The sequence below is a fragment of the Lithobates pipiens genome, unplaced genomic scaffold (genome assembly GCF_037356315.1).
Source record: "Lithobates pipiens isolate NorthernLeopardFrog02 unplaced genomic scaffold, aLitPip1_a1.2 Scaffold_51, whole genome shotgun sequence".
In the NCBI taxonomy this organism is placed as follows: domain Eukaryota; kingdom Metazoa; phylum Chordata; class Amphibia; order Anura; family Ranidae; genus Lithobates; species Lithobates pipiens.
Genome location: NW_027507874.1, coordinates 3859564 through 3880655, shown reverse-complemented (window position 1 = coordinate 3880655; position 21092 = coordinate 3859564). Strand labels below are relative to the sequence as shown.

Below are 21092 nucleotides of genomic sequence, written 5' to 3'. Positions count from 1 at the left end.
ACATGTGCAGCTATCTCCTTACTCTGTCTGCCTTTAGGTAAATCTTGAAAACGAATCTCTGCAAAGAAACCTATCCCTCCTCCACCTAACAAGTGGGATTAAAATTTTTCGATGAACTCATTCCTCACAATTATTAAATTTTGTATCACTTGCCCTTCCCTTTTGGATTGTATCATGAACAGGGCCCTCCTTACCCTCTTGTCTTGAATGGTATTGCAACTTTACTGGCCCCCTTTTTTTTATAATGCGCTGCGCATATCACTGGGTTCGGATAGGTTCTGGGATATGTTACTGATGCTTCCTGGGGTGGGATAGGTTCTGGGACAGATATTACTGTAGGGGTATAGGTTTGAGACACATATTACTTGAGGGGTAAAGGTTCTGGGGCACATAAACCTGAGGTGGGATAGGTTCTGGGACAGATATTACTGTAGTGGGATAGGTTTGAGACACGTATTACTTGAAGGGTAAAGGTTCTGGGGCATATATATCTGGGGTGGGATAGGTTCTGGGACACATATTACTGTAGTGGGATAGGTTTGTGACACATATTACTTGAGGGGTAAAGGTTCTGGGGCATATAAATCTGGGGTGGGATAGGTTCTGGGACACATATTACTGGTGGGGAATATGTGTGGACAGTGGGATAGGTTCTGGGCCAAATGTTACTGGGGTTGTATAAGGTTAGAGGGATCATTTTACTGGAATGAATAAGTTCTGCAACACGTTTTAAAGGGGTTCGATAGGTTCTGTGCTGCATATTAATGAGGTGCAGAGGTTTTGTGGCACATGGTACATAGGCTTGAAGAAGGAATTGTTTTTATGACTAGAGAACAAGATGTTTCTGTGCCACCTTTTAGCCAGAGTTTTGCATATCAAATGCTTAGTGCATACGTTAATCATGATTGTCTCTAGTATCCCCAATCTTCAGCTTCTTTAAAAATTAGCCGCAACCTAATTAGTTGATAAATATGTTGAATGGAACGTGACTAGCTCTATATTTGAACCAAGAAACCAAGCATACCCAAATAAATGGCTGCAGTTTATCGAAAGCAACATTTATGTTCAATAATTTTGTGTTGTTCCATGCCCTGAAACTACCCATAAACAATGTTTTATTTTTTTAACTTTCCCACCTGGATATTATTTTCTCCTACTTCCACATATCAACTAAGTAGCCACGCTCACTGCATTCCTGCATGAACCATCCCTGCTCTGATCTGTGCCACGTAACCATGACAAGCCTACCCATTTGATAACAAGCATATTATGAAATGAAATGACCGGGAGTTCTGCCAAAAAGTACAAATAAACGCTATAACGTCTGGACCTAAAAAGTTTCTAAATTGCATATTATTTCTTCTCCTTATGACAGCTGTCGGGATGGAACTACAGAAAAGTATAATAGCCCATACTTTATAGACATTTTGTATTGATCTGGTCTTGAGTTCTTCTTTCACATAGAACAATTTAGACAATAAATTAGACCTTCGAAGTCTTATGCCGTGTACACATGATCAGACTATCCAGCAGACTTAGTCTGGCGGACAAACCTTCGTAAAGACCGCCGGACTGTCCGAACGAGCGGACCTGCCGACACATGGGACATTTCCGACGGACCATCCGCTGTATAATCCGCCGGACTGTCCGCCATACTTTTGAAATGAACGGACAGACTTGCCCCCACACGGAGGAAAGTCCGTTCATTTTGAACGCGGCTCCAAGTAGCCCGGACTAGCGAAGGAAGTCAAGGCGGCGACATTGACACGCCGCTGGCCCCGTGGATTTAAAGGGGAAGCCCTACGCCGAAAAAACGGTGTGGGGGTCCCCCCCCAGGTCCATATCAGACCCTTATCCGAGCACGTAACCCGGCCGGTCAGGAAAGGGGGTGGGGACCAGCGCCCTCCCCCCCGAGCCATACCAGGCCGTGTGTCCTCAACATGGGGGGGTGCTTTGGGGAAGGGGGGGCCACGCCCCAAAGCACCTTGCCCCCATGTTGATGAGGACAAGGGCCTCTTCCCGACAACCCCGGCCGTTGGTTGTCGGGGTCTGCGGGCGGGGGGCTTATCGGAATCCCGGAGCCCCCTTTAATAAAGGGGCCCCGTATCCTGGCCCCCCACCCTATGTGAATGAGTATGGGGTACAATGTACCCCTACCCATTCACCTGTGAAAAAAATGTAAAAAAAACACAACACACAAGGGTTAAAAATAATTTATTGCACAGCTCCGGGGGTCTTCTTCCGTCTTGGGGGGTCTTCTCGCCGGACTCTTCCGCTATCTTCTGCTCTTTTACTAGTTCTTTTACTAGCGGAGGAGCCCACCTTTCTTCTTCGTCGTCGCTGCCGCCCGGGGGTCTTCTTCTGACTTCGGGGGTCTTACCCCCCTCTTCGCGGGTCTTATCCCCCTCTTCGGTTCTTCTTGCCGGGCCTCCGTGCCTTCTTCCAGCTCTTTTACAAGCGGTGGCCCAGTCTTCTATCGCTGCCGCCGCCTTCTCTTCTTCTTGTACTTCTTGAGATGTTGACTCGTCGCTGCCTCTGGCCACAATGACAGGGACGCGGCATGCGGAGACTTATATAGGGACATCGCCGGGTGATGTCCTCGCCCATTATGATGTCACAGCCCCAGCATCCTCTGGGACTGTGACATCATAATGGGCGGGGACATCACCCAGTGATGTCCCTATACAAGTCGCTGCACGCCGCGTCCCTATCATTGCGGCCAGAGACAGCGAAGAGTCAACATCTCAAGAAGAACACACAAATTTTGAGTCAAAACTCCTTTCTAAGTCCGCTGGACTTTTGGGTAAAAAAAGTCCGCCGGAGCCCACACACGGGCGTATTGTCCGGCGGACTCGAGTTCGATTTTTCCGCCGGATTGTTTGATCATGTGTACGCGGCATTAGACACACAAAGAACAACTGAAAAGAAGAAGGTTGGGTGGTATGAATTTATTGAAATAAAATAATATTCTGAGTAAGCACCGTATTCCCATTTAAAGATGACCTTCAGACAAACGGCTAAATACACAGATGATTTACATATAAAGGAGCAGTTTTACCTGCCAAAGGTTTTGTTTTTCTGGCCATCCATTCCTGAGCTTTACACAGCTGTGAGACAGCACAGCCCTGGCAGGGCAGGAGACCTGATATTTCTCTGCTCTTGTCCCTACATACCCTACAACTGGACAGTGAAGGCAGAAGCAGCAGACTGATGAGCTCTCTGTCACACTGTCTCTCTCCTCCTATCAGCATATTCCTTGATAGCAATGCATGAGGACTGCAGAACAGCTGATTGGCTCCTTGTACTGTTTCTCTCTCCTCCGGTCTAAGCTACAGGTACTGCAAGATTTTATATCAAGTCAAATTTAGGTAAAGACATACTTATTACAGATGTAGCCCAAAACAATGAAAATAGTACCGCTCGTATGCCCCCCCGCCCCCCCAAACAAGTGTCAGTCAGATCAGCATTTGAAAAGACTGGTGCAAGACTGACAGAAGAGGCTTGGCAGGCTCCAGTATACTTCAACAAAATGGTGGTCGTCTGCACACAGAGACCGACTCCCCACTGCATAATTATGAATGAGATGGGTCAAAGATGGCTTTAGCTCCTGTTCTCTACCCGTAGAGAACTCCACCAATGCCCTTTTTGGGGCTTAACAATAGAGGCAAGCTACCGAAGAGGGCGAAACACATTTGAGGAGTTCTCTACAGGTGGAGAGCAGGAGCTGAAGCCATCTTTACCCATCTCATTCACATTTATGCAACAGGGAGTTGGTGTCTCTGTGAATACGACCACCATACTTAATATAAAGCTGTATTATTTGAGTTTTCTATATCTGCCTGGAGTTCAACTTTAGATATTTGCTACTGTTTGCCACTTTTTAATGCATTTTGGAAGTTGGAGCTTTCAGAGCTATAAAATTTCAGTCCTCCAGAAATTAGCTAGAGCTGGGAACAAGTATAAAGGATTTAACTGGCTGATTTCTTGTTCCAGGTCACTAGCTAATTTGATAATAAAGCAAGTCTGGGGATAGGCAGCCCAGATCTTGAACCTGTAAAAAAAGGTGGTAATAACAATTGCAATATATTTTTACTTGAACCTGAGTTGGAGAAGTGTTTGGAAGTGTAATAATTAGGTGTATTTTAAAGATACAGTTTTATCTAAACATGCAGAGAAGGCCAAAGAAGAAAAGGTTAGCCACTTGACCTAACACGATGATGATTAATAAGCATCTATCTGAAAATTAGAATGGATAAAGAAGGAGAATATATTTAAAGCGGTTCTTCAGTTCCCCATCAAAAATAAATAAAAGTCAGCAGCTACAAATACTATAACTAAGGGTTTCTCAACCAGGGTTCCATTGAACCCCTGGGTTCCTTCAGAGGTTGTTAGGGGTTCCTTGAGCAATGACCAATTTCTGTATCTCAGATAAGTTTCCACAGGCACCATTGATTTTTTTAGTTATCTGTAAGGGGGCAATTTGTCCCAATGGTCATGAGTGTAACAAGCTCTTTCCACTGATTATTACACTAATGTATCATGAGTTGTAGATATAGTAAATATTAACAAGGTTTCCATGAAACTGGAAAGTTATTTTGATGGTTCCTCTGTGTTGAAAAGGTTGAGAAATGCTGCTGTAGCTGCTGACTTATAATAAAAAAAGACACTTATTTGTCCAGGAATCCAGCGCTGTCCTCATCCAGGCTGGTTCTTTGCTAGACTTCGGGTCGCTGGTACCACCATGCTAACTGTGGGAAGCCGGCTGTAACTCCTTGCAGCTTTACAGCCGGCTAGCCACTGTGTATATATAAAGGCCGCGCTGCACTGTGTGAATGGTGCCACAGCCTGCTGGGACCTGTGATGTGGCCCAAGCGGCTGCGAGCAGCATGCGCAGACATGAACAAAGAATGACTCTGCCCTTTTATCAACACCTGTTTGACACTCAGTAGTAAGAATAAAGTCTCTGAGAGACTGTAGGGTGCCACCTGTGATTTTCTAGATCTAGGTAAAAATCGGATCAAAGGCTCCAATGAAGACAAAGTTTGATGATTATTTTTTCATGTTTTTATTAGGTTTTGACAACTATGCTTGTAAACACAAGTAGCACTCTAGATCTATTCTAAAAACATTTAGTTAATATACTGTACCAATCAACGTTTCATCTATAACCACCTTCATCAAAAAATATGGTGTATGAATTTGGTCTGCAAGCTGCGACACCGATCTAAAATAAAGTATTCAGAAAATAATTTACTTCATCTGCAAAGTCGGTGGGATGATCATCGTCTCAGGAAATAACTTAACAATATGCAATACATAGATTCAAAAGTATCAGATAGTGAGTGCTTAAATTTCTCTAAATTCTTACCCCATGAACAGAAACTGAAATCATCTTTGTTTCATTTAATTTGGATATAAGTTATAACATTGATCAGAAGTTTCAAGACTAGGCGTGTTTTATTACCTTTAGCACCTTTAAAAATATCAAGCCAAAGCAAGCAAACTTGCAAATACAACTTTTCACTCTTCTCTTACTGTGCTTACAGAACTGTTTTAAGACCATCAAGGTTCCTAACAATTCAGATTTCATTCTAGATTTCACGATACTACTAATTTTTAAATCTGCACTGGTTCTTAAAAACAAAAACACCTAATGCCGCGTACACACAATCAAATTGTCCGGCGTACTTAGTCCGCCGGACCGCATTTCCCCGGACAATCCGATCGTGTGTGGGCTTCAGCTGACTTTTTCAGTGTAAAGTCCAGTGGACTTAGAAAGTAGTTTTGGAGCCCAATCTTTCCGCCGGGTTTCAGCGGAGAATACGTTCATGAGTATGCTAGTCCGGCGGACTAAGAATGACGCATGCTCAGAAGCAAGTACAAAAAAAAAGGAAGCTATTGGCTACTGCACTTCCTTTTTCTAGTCCCGTTGTACGTGCTGTAGGTCATCGCGCTAGCAATCGCCGGACTTTCTGTGTGTCCCTGTGTGGCCAAGTCCGTTCGGTAGAAAATCCGCCGGACTATCCGCCGGATTGTTTGCCGGACTAAGTATGCCGGACAATTCGATCATGTGTACGTGGCATAAGTGTACAAAAAAAGTGAATGTGAAAAACACACACAAAAAGTGCATTTAAGGGTGTCCATCCACATGAAGGCATTAAACCCTGGGGCACACGGCTCTTGACAGGGGCAAGGCTCAACTTGATTCATCTAACCAAAAAGCCTGGCATACACCTCTCTTCATGGTCAGTCGAAGCTGATTAATGAGTACTAGGTGAGGGGTTCTCCCAAAGAGAGACTCCCGCTTCAGGGGAGGAAGGAAACAAAAGTGCAAGTGATAAAAACGTGAAAAAAAAAGAAAAAGAACCTCACACAAAAAATAAGTGCCCGTGATAGTGCATACGCTAGGCCCTGAGGCCTGGTAACAAGAATTTCCCCAGACTTAGCCAAAAGGCCCTAACACAAAGAAGCGCAGTTCAGAAAAAAAGCTTTAGTGCCGTGGCCATATGCTCATTCTTACTACATACTACAAGCACCTGTGGGGTGACCAACTCCCAGGGGGCACAGACAACGCAGATTCTCTGCCTTCCCAGTCCATGGCCAGACCAGGTAGACCCATTCAAATCAGGAGGCACTGGGCCCGTCCAATCTTCCTGGTGGAATTACTCCCATGCTCCACATCCCAGTAATAATTCCACAGGGACAACTGGAGGGGCCCAGTGCCTCCTGATTTGAATTACTTTCTTCAGAATACTGTTCTTGCTGCTAATAGAGCTATATCAAAGACTACATTGGATTGCTTTAGATGTTCTTTTGACTAGTCCATAATTGGCTAGCTGGGATTAGAAAGGCACTTTGCAGTGAGCAACAATACGCTGGTTAGAAATCATAATTTTAGACTGACTGGCACTGTATCAACTGGATAATGGGGCGTGACCAGTTTTTAAGTTTTAATTTTTCCCCCAAAGTTCTGACAGCAAAAAAAGCTGTCACTGTATTCCTCATATTTAACTGATTGTACCTTTGCATAAAGACTCATTGTTACATAGTTAGTAAGGTTCAACCTGAGTGAGTGTCTACAATTGTCCCTATCCCTGTACATTGCACACTCACATCGGTCCCTACCCTCAATGAGCCCACAATCCAAGGTCCCCATACATATACTAGGGCCAATTTTGGACAGAAGCCAATTAACCTTCCTGCATGTCTTTGGAGTGTGGGAGGAAACCGGAGTACCCGGAGGAAACCCATGCAGGCACAGGGAGAACATGCAAATTCCAGGCAGGTAGTGTCGTGGTTGGGATTCAAACCAGCAACCCTTTTTACTGCCAGGTGAGAGTGCTAACCACTACACCACTGTGCCACCCCTACGACTCATACAGCTGAATCCCAACACAATGTTCAGGTACACCTTTGCTGCCTTGAAATACCCTGAGAGATTTGTATATGCAAATGTGAAGGTTCTCCCCATATTTGTTTGGGTTCCAAGTGCTCTATCCTGCCCAGGTATACACTGGTAGGTTTCCCTCTAAATGCCTAAACTGTACATGATTTAGGAAGGGACATTAAACTCATGGGTGGGAAATGATGTCAATGGTTCTACAAAATGCTGAGAAATTTAAAGCTAGACTCTTTGCTCTGATGAAGCTGCATTCCCCACCGAAACACATCAGCCTGGTACTATTATCCTTTTGAACCTGAGGAGTTCTAAGATGGGTTTGCTTCTGGTTCCTGAGTTTTATAAAATGTTATGACTCACACTGGTTTTGCGGATATAGCATGTATCTTTTATACTCTAATTTGTGCATTTGCTCCCTCTGTTGTTTGTTCAGCCACAATAATTTTTAGGCTGGCCATAGATGGTTCAAATCGTGTATGGGCAAGCAGAATTTACCTAGTTGACTTGGGTTCAACCAGCCTGCTGGATTTACTTGTGATTACCGTTAGTGGTTGCTATAGCTCCTAGTAATAATCACTGTATTCTCACAGTGGGACCTGCCCCCCCCCCCCCCCCCGGGAAGAATACAATGTCTCGGCAGGAGGGTTTCCCCTGTCAGAACTGTCTGTGTTGATGGGGGAATTGTGCAAATTTCGCACCATTGATGGCCTGTCTAATGCTGGCCATACACTATACTTAAAATCAGTTGGACCCATTTTCCAGAATAGAACATTCGGCCGTGAGAGCAAACGATAGTGCCATTATGTAATGACCGATAAATCGTTCAATAGACATAAATTAATAATTTTTTTGTTAATTTTTTTACATATACCTAGTGCAAACAGTTTGGACAGAAAACACATTAACCTTTCAATTTATCGTTTGTTAGAAAATTTCCGAACTTGTCCTTCGTTTTTTCGGCTCAAAAAATGTCCCCACGATTATCGATTTTGTGCCCTTTAACTGTCCGAAAAACAAATAAACTGGCCAAAGGACCAAATTTCACCCAATTTTTCATATAGTTTATGGCCAGCATTAGTCTTGAGAGGGCTACAACACCTAGATCATGCAGTCTGTGTTGCACAGTGGTCATCACATCAGAGGTAGTGTACCAAATTCCTTTAGGAACTCTTAGATCTATGGAGTCAAGTTTTCACTGTACTTAGTCATACCCCCTTTCCTCCAACTAATTGCTGAGTTAGTTTAAAAGAAAACCTAATCCAAATGTCCAAAATTCTCACCAAAAGCTGTGGTCATGTGAGATCCCAGGTTTAAAGAGCAGAGGGGTCCTTGTTCACGAGTGACAAGGACATTTCCTATTGGATGTCCACAAGTTAAGTCCTCTCATTGTTCAAAAGGTTGCAGTGGTGTAATGACATGAAGAGATGACCGTTCAGCACTGGATCCAGAATACAGCACTGGATCCACCAGTGCTCACTCCTGAAAGCAACACCGGTAAGGCACAGAGACAGCGCAGGACTAAAAAGTTTTGCAAGGTATTTAATTTTAAAATAACAGCTGAATGGGTAATAGGGCGCAATGATGGGTGAGAGGATGGTGGGATGAGAACTCTGCAATGTAAAATCCCAGGCATGGCCCAGAAGATGTAATTTGTGATGAAACGCGTAGGACAGAGCCTGTTGTGGCTGAAAGGTTATGTTAAGCATCCATCTTGTTTCTGTCAGCCATCTTAATATTCACAAACTTCCATTTTACAATATGTATAGTTTGAACACCCCTTTAACTTCTCAGATAACTGTCTCAACATGAGATTCTTCTAACTCATTTGTTCTCACACACTTATCTATAACTTTCACACATTTTCTCAGCATTCCTTTAGCTACTGAAGAAATCATGTACTGTCTCTTATCTTTTTCTCATATTAATTTAGCTAGCTTAAGAACAAAGAACAATAGTGTTTTGTCTTGATCAGCTGTAATCGTCTTGATGTCTACTGCGCATGTCTTATTCTGTGTGACGCGAAATTTACTATATCAATCACTTTGTAATAACTCAATACAATTAGTTCTTGAAGGACGCCATGGTGTGTGTGTGGTTTTATTTGTCCTTCGAGAATTGATTCCAGAGCGCTCTGAATTTATACAATACATTGGATCTAAGGTCTGAGAGGTTGAAGGGACCACCCTAGACACAGGATTAACCCTTTCAGTGGCATCATGCTTTACCGGAAGTGAGGCGGTAGATCTGAGTTTTTCACTAGAACGTTGATTTACATATAGTGCTGTCCATTTTTTTTATCTGTAATTTTATTCATTTTAGAAGACTGAATTCCTTTTTGGGAACACTTTAATAAGGACTTTAATTTTGAGATTTCCGTTTTTTTTCACTTTATTGTGTATAAATAGCACAAACTATATATATATTGTTTTTCTGTGAAGAATATCTCATAGCATGCTAGCGGCTTACATTAATATTGTTCCCACAAACGTGGTTGCTGTTTTGGGTTGCCGGTAACTGCATTCAAACCAACTCTGCTGAGACCAGTGTCTACAAATCAGATTCCAATATTTTCATAACTAACAATCTTTACAGGGTTAGTTCACCTTTATCAAAAACTGCCTATGCAACTAAAAAGTGTCAGCAGATAAAAGCAAACTGTGCAGCTTTGGCCAAAGTTAAACAATGCTCTTATTATAGGTGTAGGTCATTTATGTGCCACCCGAATCTTGGCCAAAAAACTACCAGAGATGGCATCATCCTGTCCTGCCTTGTTGCTAGGACGTTGCTAAGACACTCCCAGACGATTCAAACCCCCTTGTGTCTGCTCTGTCTTCCCAGTTGCAGTAGCTCAGTGCTCAGCAATGCTGTGACAGAGGAGATAGTAGACAAAAACGTGCAGGGGATTGAGAGCTCACTCCTGTGATGGTGGTAAAGTAATGGATAGGAGTGTCTTAGCAATATTTTTGCATATATAGATATATTTATAAAATATAAAAGTCAATCATTTACAGTATCTCACAAAAGTGAGTACACCCCTCACATTTTTGTAAATATTTTATTATATCTTTTCATGTGACAACACTGAAGAAATGACACTTTGCTACAATGTAAAGTAGTGAATGTACAGCTTGTATAACAGTGTAAATTTTCTGTCCCCTCAAAATAACTCAACACACAGCCATTAATGTCTAAACCGCTGGCAACAAAAGTGAGTACACCCCTAAGTGAAAATCTCCAAATTGGGCCCATTTAGCCATTTTCCCTCCCCAGTGTCATGTGACTCATTAGTGTTACAAGGTCTCACGTGTGAAAGGGGAGCAGATGTGTTAAATTTGGTGTTATCGCTCTCACTCTCTCATAGTGGTCACTGGAAGTTCAACATGGCACCTCACGGCAAAGAACCCTCTGAGGATCTGAAAAAAACAATTGTTGCTCTATATAAATATGGCCCAGGCTATAAGAAGATTGGCAAGACCCTGCAACTGAGCTGCAGCATGGTGGCCAAGACCAAACAGCGATTTAACAGGACAGGTTCCACTCAGAACAGGTCTCGCCATGGTCGACCAAAGAAGTTGAGTGCACGTGCTCAGCGTCATATCCAGAGGTTGTCTTTGGGAAAAAGATGTATGAGTGCTGCCAGCATTGCTGCAGAGGTTGAAGGGATGGGGGTCAGCCTGTCAGTGCTCAGACCATACATACACTGCATCAAATTGGTCTGCATGGCTGTCGTCTCAGAAGGAAGCCTCTTCTAAAGATGATGCACAAGAAAGCCTGCAAACAGTTTGCTGAGGATAAGCAAAATAAGGACATGGATTACTGGAAACATGTCCTTTGATCTGATGAGACCTAGATAAAATTATTTAGTTCAGATGGTGTCAAGCGTGTGTCACGGCCACCAGGTGAGGAGTACAAAGACAAGTGTGTCTTGCCTACAGTCAAGCATGGTGGTGGGAGTGTCATGGTCTGGGGCTGCATGAGTGCTGCCAGCACTGGGAAGTTACAGTACATCGAGGGAACCATGAATACCAACATGTACTGTGACATTCTGAAGCAGAGCATGATCCCCCCCTTCAGAGACTGGGACGCAGGGCAGTATTCCAACATGATAACGACCCCAAACACACCTCCAAGATGACCACTGCCTTGCTAAAGAATCTGAGGGTAAAGGTGATGGACTGGCCAAGCATGTCTCCAGACCTAAACCCTATTGAGCATCTGTGGGGAATGCTCAAATGGAAGGTGGAGGAGTGCAAGGTCTCTAACATCCACCAGCTCTGTGATGTCATCATTGAGGAGTGGAAGAGGACTCCGGTGGCAACCTGTGAAGCTCTGGTGAACTCCATACCCAAAAGGGTTAAGGCTGTGCTACAAAATAATGGTGGTCACACAAAATATTGACACGTTGGGCCCAATTTGGACATGTTCACTTAAGGGTGTACTCACTTTTGTTGCCAGCGGTTTAGACATTAATGGCTGTGTGTTGAGTTATTTTGAGAGGACAGAAAATTTACACTGTTATACAAGCTGTACACTCACTACTTTACATTGTAGCAAAGTGTCATTTCTTCAGTGTTGTCACATGAAAAGATATAATAAAATATTTACAAAAATGTGAAGGGTGTACTCACTTTTGTGAGATACTGTATATTTGAAATGTATATCACTTATATGACCCCCTAAAAAATCCCAGGGGCAACCGTTTTCTGACTTCTTTGTCAGTGTTTTTTGGGGTGGAGACATCTTAGCTTTTGTGGTAGACCCTTTATTATACCTAATTGCATTACAGGCCAGCTTGGAAAACATATGGTTTTCTTTATGTTTCAGCTAAAATACAAGAGGTCTTGAGTGCAGAGAGAGTGCTCCCTCATATACACCATATGGCCAAAGATTTGTGGACCCCTGAGCACTCAGCTTTTTTTGAGTTTGTTTGATATTCAATTCCAAAACCATGGACTTAAATGGGTCTCTGTGACCACAGCAGCCTTCACAAGATTTTGGAGTGTTTCTGTGGGGATTGGTGTCCATTCAGCCAAAAGGAAATTTGTGAGGTCTGGTCCTGAATGGCATTACAATTGAGCCCAATGGTGTTCAGTAAGGCTGAGGTCAGGGCTCAATGCGGACCAATTAAGCTCCTCCCACACGAAACTTTTAATCCAGCCTTTCTCATTGGAAAACAACCACCAAGCCTCCCCTTGTGGAATGAGCAAATGAACTGGACTCTATTAGGGACCTGGAATATCTGCTGTTGCAGGAAAATGATAGGGAAGTACAGTTTAAATGAGCTTGAACCTCGTGGTCTATGTTTGGTTTTTCTGCAGCACTCCAGGATTGGATCTTGGAGGAAATTCCCATATTCCCACAGCATCTAGTAAGCCACTTCCCCTCACCAACCAGCCACCCCCAATGCTCCCCTCCATGTCCCTTTTCATCTCCTTCCCGTCGTTCCTACTACCCCCCCCCCTAAATACTTCTTTTGTCGCCGTTCTCTATTCCGATTTGAGACACCAGCCATAGTGGTTTAGCTACGACCTCCTTGCCAAATAGCGAATCTGTCAGCCAACTGGTCACACCTGATACTTTGACTCCAGAGGAGGGAGAAACCTAATTTACCTGACAAAGCCACTACCCATTTTGGGTATCCACTAGAAGCTCCGAGATGGTGGTGCCCAATGTTTGGTATAATATGTCTTCCCAATTGCAAGTTGTATATTTCTAGAACACCTTCAGTGTATAGACCTCAACAGTGTTGGAAGAACTGATCCTTGATCTCTCTGTAAATTATTTTATCTGTCTAAATTGTTATTTTTGAATGCAAAAATCTGAATAAAATAAGACTGAATTACACCAGCCTTTCACATCCTTTTTAAAATAGAGGGGCCCTTTAATTAACTTTCCAGGCTCAGGGAAACCCTCCTAATAACTGCTATATCTACAGCTCAAGGTACATTAGTGTGATGGTCAAAGGGGAAAATGCTAATTACACTTGTGGTCATTGGGAAGAATCCCTTTTTACTGATAGCTAAAAAGATCATTGCTGCCAGTGGTTACACATCTGGGAGGCAGAAGATGCCTATTGCTCAAGGAACCCCTAACAACCACTGAAGGAACCCTGGTTGAGAAAGGCTACTTTAAACCATATCTTTATGGATCTGACTTTGTGCACAGGAGCCCAGTTGTGCTGGAACAGAACACAGCCTTCCTCAAAGTGATGCCACAAGCTTGAAAGCACACAACTGACTAAAATGTTTTTGTATGCTGTAGCATTAATAGCAGCCTTCACTGGAACTCAATAATTTGCAGGGATTTCCACATACTTGCTGCCATATGGATAATTGTAAAGGTGGTGTGTCCACAAACGTTTGGTCATATGGTGTACTGTTGCCTAGTCTGCACATTGCTTAATCTTCTGATTGGACATCAGCTGTTTGGTCCATAGCATTCTCCCTCTCCCTTGGCTCATCTGTATAGGATTGTTGGTACAGGCCAGACAATGACCAGCTACAAAGAAAGCTGAAGAGAGAGATCCACAAACACATATACCAGTCACGTCTAGAATTAACGTCCTAAATACCTACCAGCAATGTGATTTCAAAATGAAGACCTGTAATAAAACCTGAACATAGGACAAAAAAAGGAAAAAGGTTTAATTCTGTCTTACCTAGTGACTGGAGGGTCTGATAGTTTTCAATCATCACCTCCCTGTATAGATCTTTCTCTTCATCATTTAGGTAATCCCACTCATCCTTGGAGAAGTAGACAGCGATGTCATCGAATGTAGCCTGTTCCTGCAATAGAAGATTCTATGATCAATGTAATGGTTTCTTAAAGGAGGTGACCTTCTCTCTGAGAGCAACCGGCGCAATTGTTAAACCCATAAAGTGAATTCATTAAACTCTTATGTCGCATACACACGGTCGGACTTTCTGATGGCAAATGTGCGATCGGAGCTTGTTGTCAGAAATTTCCGACTGTGTGTAGGTTCCATCGGACAGTTTCCATCGGAATTTCCGTCGCACAAAATTTGAGATCTGGTTCTCAAATTTTCCCGACAACAAAATTCGTTCGCGTAAATAACGATCGTGTGTACACAATTCCACGCATGCTCGGAATCAAGCAGAAGAGCCACACTGGCTATTGAACGCCATTTTTCTCGGCTCGTCGTACGCGTTGTACGTCACTGTGTTCTTGACGTTTGGAAATTCCCACAGCTTTGTGCGACCATGTGTATGCAAGACAAATTTGAGCCAACATCTCTCGGAAAAAACCCCATGGATTTTGTTGTCGGAATGTGCGATCGTGTGTATGCAGCATTGGAGGTCTCTCTATCAATGTTTTCACCCAAGATTTATCCAACTTTCACCTACCATTCACTCATTTTTATTCTATTCTTCAGGGTACCTGTTGAAGCACATTCTCCCAGATCTCCCATACTCCAATCAAGTAGTAGGTAGAACTCCCTTGAGGTGGGGATCCCACGCGTGGGGGAGAACCCGACCAAAAGTCACGTGCCTTTCCACCCAAGAATTTCAGGTCAAGTCTGAGGACCTATACCCAACTTATCAAGAGTAAGTTAAAGTGAATCATGCTGTGCAAAAGGTGCAAAGGAAAATACGGAAACATCAAAAAGTGGAAGAGGATAAAGGAAAAGTACTTTAGTGCCAATGTGCAATACAATGGCAGGCCTTCAGGTTACTCTGGTCACAGCCAGAAGGCCCAGTCCAGGAGGCAGGTGTGGAAAAAAGTGTGCAATGGGTGATCTGACCAAGGTGCCATAATAAAATAAATGTGAGCTTTCCCTCTGTGTGTGTTTCTGATATCCCTTAACTGCCACTCCAGGTACGCAAGCACTGCAGGCTTTTCTCAGCCCGACTCCTGTCCAAAAAAATGCAGCACCATCCCTACCAGAAAAGCATCAGTACTAAGGCAGAGCACTGCCTTCAACTGGGGAAAAGCTTGGCAAACCTTGTCAGATTCAACTCGGAAGGAAAAGAGCCCTCCCAATCACACCCACCTTATTACGTCAGAAAAATACTAACTGGTGCCCCCAACTGGAAAAGGGAACCAACTTTATTCCTCCTGAAAAGTGATAAGAACAGATATTTAACCTGATCTTAGCCACAGGGCTGAGAAGTGATTCCAGGTGATTGAGATGATGTAATCAGTCTTCTTTCCCTCAGTGATTACAGTGTACTTTGTAGCACATCAAGTTGTTGGTGAAAACGATTATCTTGACGTTGATGTTGACAATCGTCTGTACATTCATTTTCGCCATTGTCAACCTGAGTATGTTGACAAAGATGTTTGATGAAAATGTTGACGATGACAATGATATTGACAGTTGTCAATGTATCCATATTCCTTATCATCAAACTAAGTAAGTTGACAAAGATGTTGATGAAAACACAGATTTTGACGTTGATGTTGACAATTATCCATATATATCCATCTTCGCAATTGTCAACCTGACTACATTAACAAAGATGTTGACGGAAATGTTGATGATGAGGTTCTTATTGACAATTATCAACATATCCATATTCTTCATCATCAACCAAGTAAACTGACAAAGGTGTTGATGTAAACCATTATCATGACATTGATGTTCACAATCCTCTATATGAGTGGTTCTCAATCTCAGTCCTCAACTACCCCCAACAGGCCATGTTTTTAGGTTTTCCTTTATCTTGCACAGGTATTTTAAATCAGAGTCAGTGGCTTGGTATTTTGGACAGCTATTTTATCTAAGACAAATTCCCAAAACATAGCCTGTTGGGGGGACTTGAGGACTGAGGCTGAGAACCACTAATCTATATATTCATTTTGGCCATTGACGAAGTTGATGATGACATTTATATTGACAGTTGTCAATGTATCCATATTCCTTATCATCAAACTAAATAAATTGACAAAGATGTTGATGAAAACACAGATTTTGATGTTGACAATCATCTGCAGTCAGGTCCATAAATATTGGGACATCAACAAAATCCTGATCTTTTTGGCTCTATACACCACCACAATGGATTTGAAATGAAACAAACAAGATGTGTTTTAACTGCAGACTTCCAGCTTTAATTTGAGGGTATTTACAGCCAAATCAGGTGAACGGTGTAGGAATTACTACAGTTTGAATATGTGCCTCACACTTTTTAAGGGACCAAAAGTAATGGGACAATTGGCTGCTCAGCTGTTCCATGGCCAGGTGTGTGTTATTCCCTCATTAACCCATTTACAATGAGCAGATAAAAAGTCCAGAGTTAATTTCAAGTGTGCTATTTGCATTTGGAATCTGTTGCTGTCAACTGTCAATATGAGTTCCAAAGAGCTGTCACTATCAGTGAAGCAAGCCTTCATTAGGCTAAAAAAAAAAAAAAAAACCCATCAGAGAAATAGCAAAAACATTAGGTGTGGCCAAATCAATTGTTTGGAACATCCTTAAAAAGAAAGAACGCACCGGTGTGCTCAGCAACACCAAAAGACCCGGAAGACCACGGAAAACAACTGTGGTGGATGATTAAGAAAACTCTCCAGGATGTAGGTGTATGTGTGTCAAAGTCAACAATCAAGAGAAGACTTCATCAGAGTGAATACAGAGGGTTTACCACAAAATGTAATCCATTGGTGAGGTTAAAAAACAGGAAGACCAGATTAGAGTTTGCCAAACAACATCTAAAAAAGCCTTCACTGTTCTGGAACAACATTCTGTGGACCAAGATCAACTTGTACCAGAGTGATGGGAAGAGAAGAGTATGGAGAAGGAAAGGAACTGCTCATGATCCAAAGCATACCACCTCATCAGTGAAGCGTGGTGGTGGTAGTGTCATGGCGCGGGCATGTATGGCTGCCAATGGAACTGATTCTTTTGTATTTATTGATGATGTGACTGCTGTTTCGGTCATATTCAGCAAAATGCTTCTGAACTCATTGGACAGCGCTTCACAGTGCAGATGGACAATGACCTGAAGCATACTGTGAAAGTAACCAAAGAGTTTTTTTAAGGGAAAGAAGTGGAATGTTATGCAATGGCCAAGTCAATCACCTGACCAGAATCCGATTGAGTATGCATTTCACTTGCTGAAGACAAAACTGAAGGGAAAATGCCCCAAAAACAAGCAGGAATTGAAAACAGTTGCAGTAGAGGCCTGGCAGAGCATCACCAGGGATGAAACCCAGCGTCTGGTGATGTCTATGCATTCCAGACTTTAGGCTGTAATTGACTGCAAAGGATTTGCAACCCAGTATTAAAAAGTGAAAGTTTGATGGATGATTGTTAATCTGTTCCATTACTTTTATGTGCCTCCCACCTTAAAAAGTGGGTGGCACATATACAAACTGTTGTAATTCCTACACCGTTCACCTGATTTGAATGTAAATACCCTCAAATTAAAGCTGAAAGTCTGCAGTTAAAGCACATCTTGTTTCATTTCAAATCCATTGTGGTGGTGTATAGAGCCAAAAAGATTAGAATTGTGTCGATGTCCCAATATTTATGGACCTGACTGTATATATCCATCTTCCCCATTGTCAACCCGATGTACATTAACAAAGATGTTGATGGAAATGTTGATGATGAGGTTCATGTTGACAGTCATCAACATATCCATATTCATTGTCATCAACCAAGTAAACTGACAAAGATGTTGATGAAAACCATTATCTTGACAATGCTGTTCACAATCCTCTATATATTCATTTTGGCCATTGTCAACCCGAGTACATTAACAAAGATGTCAATGAAAATGTTGATGATGACATTGATATTGACAGTTGTCAACATATCCATATTCATCATCATCATGATGTTGGCAATCATCTATATATCCATCTTCACCGTTATCAACCTGAGTACGTTAAAAAAGCTGTTGATGAAAATGTTGACGATGACACTGATATTGCCAGTTGTTAATGTATCCATATTCATCATCATCGAGGCAGATATTTAAACTCAAACCAGTTATGTTTTAACAATATCATGAACTGTATTTTAAAGGAGTTGTAAACCCTCAGGTTTTTTCACCTTAATGTATCCTATGCAGCAGTGACCAGCCCCCCCAGCCCCCCGTTTTACTTACCTGAGCCCGGGAATTTAGTGAGGACGCGCTGTCCCTCTGCCCAAGGTTCTCGGCACTTGATTGGATAGAGTGATAGCAGCCAAGCAATTGGCTCCTGCTGCTGTCAATCAAATCCAATGACGCAAGTGCCGGGGGCAGGGCCGAGTCATACATTTGGCGGCTATGCATGCCGAATGATGGACTCGGGAGCACGCCTGCAAGGTAACCCCCCGGGAGAGCGCTTCTCCTAGGGGGTTATCTGATGCAGGGAGGAGCAGCGAGAGCCGTCGAGTGACCCCAGAAGTCGGTGTTCGGGGCCACTCTGTGCAAAATGAACTGCACAGTGGAGGTAAGTATGACATGTTTGTTATTTTAAAAAAAATAATTGAAGCTTTACAATCACTTTAAGGACAGCTAGTATAAGTAGCCAAATCTACATTTATATTAGCTTTTTGTAATTCATTTCACAGCAACATTGGGAAATGGATGACCAGTACTGTGAACCGAAAAAGGATCTCCTGCATGGCACCGTGCCATCGGTTTAATACTCGATGCCTGCCAGTAGGAAAAAGTGATGACCTCATCAGCCTGATGATGACACCACCATCACTGTGAGGCTTCTCCCTTACTGTCCAATCAGATCCATGTTGGTACATTCTTGATCAAGCTTTGCTGCCTAATTGCAGGGTAGAAAAGAGAGGTCAGGGACATCTGGAAAAGTGGTGGTTTGGATAAAAAGAGAGGCTGAATGTAATTACAAAACGTTTAGCCAATAACATCAGTATTACAACATAGCAGTTGTTGTGCAGTCATCCGGCTGTTCACTTTTTTTTTTAACAAACTTTATTGAAATATCACACAATGACATTTCATTCATTTTTATTGGCTGTCAAGGCTAATTGGTGCGAGGGGGTTGAATTGTCTCCCAATGCAGTTCCGCCACACCCGGTGTGAATGGACCCTATGAAAGATCACGTGTGTATATTTTAATTGTGTACTGAGCTTTAAAACAATATCTTTCTTTTGGGCCTCATTCACATGAGCATGCTACAGTGCAAGCAGTCCTGTTCATGATAATTGGGATGTAGAGGCTGCTGCCAATCAGACATCTGTGATGGTGGGGCTGTATGGCCCCCAAATTAACACATAGTGTCAGCAATCGGGGCCATGCACACGCACCCACACAGAACACCTGTGCATCCCTATGTGGGTAAACCCAGCGCTCGCATGATCGTACACTGTAGTACGCCAGTGTGAATGAGGCCTTAGAGACACACATACACACACATTACATCTTCTAGGTTTTTTATTTAATTACTTTGAAATATTTCTTTAAAAAACAAAAATAGGAAAAGCTTTTTAATGTTCGCAGCAGGGATCAGTTCTAATTCTACGAGAGGAGAATTATTTCTATGAAACACAGTAACTCGGGGAAGAAGCAGAGCCAAATAATATCTTACCAAGACCCCAAGGACCAGGATGTCTCCTCTGGAACTGCGGCAAGTAATTGTATCCCCTGCTGCACCAAAGCGGACAGAAACCCAGCAGAAAAATTGTTAAGAATTAATAATTATTTTATTTATTTTTTATTGCTTGTTTTTGTTGTTACTTATTTGTTATACAAATGTACAAAATAAAATCTGAATAAAAAAAAAAATTAATTAGTTAAAAAGGGGGGAATGGGCTATAATGTATATAGATTTATCCCCAAGCCTGTAGTATTTGTAAACCCCCTTCCTCTTAAAAACTAAAAAATGAGGTAGACAAAATTAAAGTGTTTGTCAAGCCCAATTATTTTCTGAGTTTTGGATAGAGTATGGAGTAGTTATGACACTTGTCAGGTTTTTAACCACTTGACCTCTATAATGTTTTACCCCCTTCATGACCAGGGCATTTTTTGCTGTTCAGAACTGCGCTACTTTAACCCCCCACCACAAACCATACCAGACCCTTATCTGAGCATGCAGCCTGGCAGGACAGGAAAGATGGGGACGGGCGAGCGCCCTTCCTCCTAAACCATACCGAGCCACATGCCCTCAACACGAAGGGTGCTTTGGGGCGGGGGGGTCTGGCCACCCCCACCCCGAAGCACCTTGTCCCCATGGGCCTCTTCTCAGCAACCCAACAAGGGGGCCCCCAGATCCGACCCCCCCCAATGTGAATGATTATAGGGTACATTGTACCCCTACCCATTCACTAAAAAAAGTGTCAAAAATAATTTAAAACTGGAGAAAGTGTTTGACAATTCCTTTATTAAAAAAAAATGAAAACAATGTCCCCCAATGTAGATCCATCGTCAATCACGATGCCCGCCACACCACAAGACCCGAAAAAAATTCAAATAAAAACGCTCCGCCCATGATGAACGCTAACCGCTCTGCCATTTGACATTTTATTCTTAAATAGATAAGGGATGGGGCCACCCGGTTACATCACCTGGTGACACTGCCCCTTGTGAAGTCACCAACCCAGCAAAGCACCACCCCATGTTGAGGGCATGTGGCTGGGTATGGTTCGCTCGTCCCCCCATTTCCTGACCTGGGGGGGCCCCATGCTGTTTTTTATTTTGGCATTGGGTTTATCTTAAAATCCATACCAGAGCCACTTGACCTGGTATGAATTTGGGAGGGGGGCACGCTGTT

At 42.8% G+C, this 21092-nt stretch overlaps 2 protein-coding genes across 8 annotated transcripts in view; one reads left to right on the top strand and one right to left on the bottom strand.

Moving 5' to 3' along the window:
• Positions 1-21092, top strand: part of LOC143957207 (uncharacterized) — a 441673-nt gene that overhangs the window by 145306 nt on the left and 275275 nt on the right. The gene's annotated exons all lie outside the window — the stretch shown is intronic.
• LOC143957099 (uncharacterized) overlaps positions 1-21092 on the bottom strand; it is a 59572-nt gene that overhangs the window by 17899 nt on the left and 20581 nt on the right. For 4 of the 7 annotated variants that reach the window (XM_077467239.1, XM_077467240.1, XM_077467238.1 and 1 more), the window contains exon 3: positions 14058-14184. In XM_077467239.1, the coding sequence (XP_077323365.1) occupies positions 14058-14184 (127 nt within the window). Of the gene's footprint in view, positions 1-5147; positions 5225-14057; positions 14185-19910; positions 19970-21092 lie in introns of those variants that run through there. The other 3 variants (XM_077467242.1, XM_077467243.1, XM_077467244.1) reach the window with 3 other exon arrangements.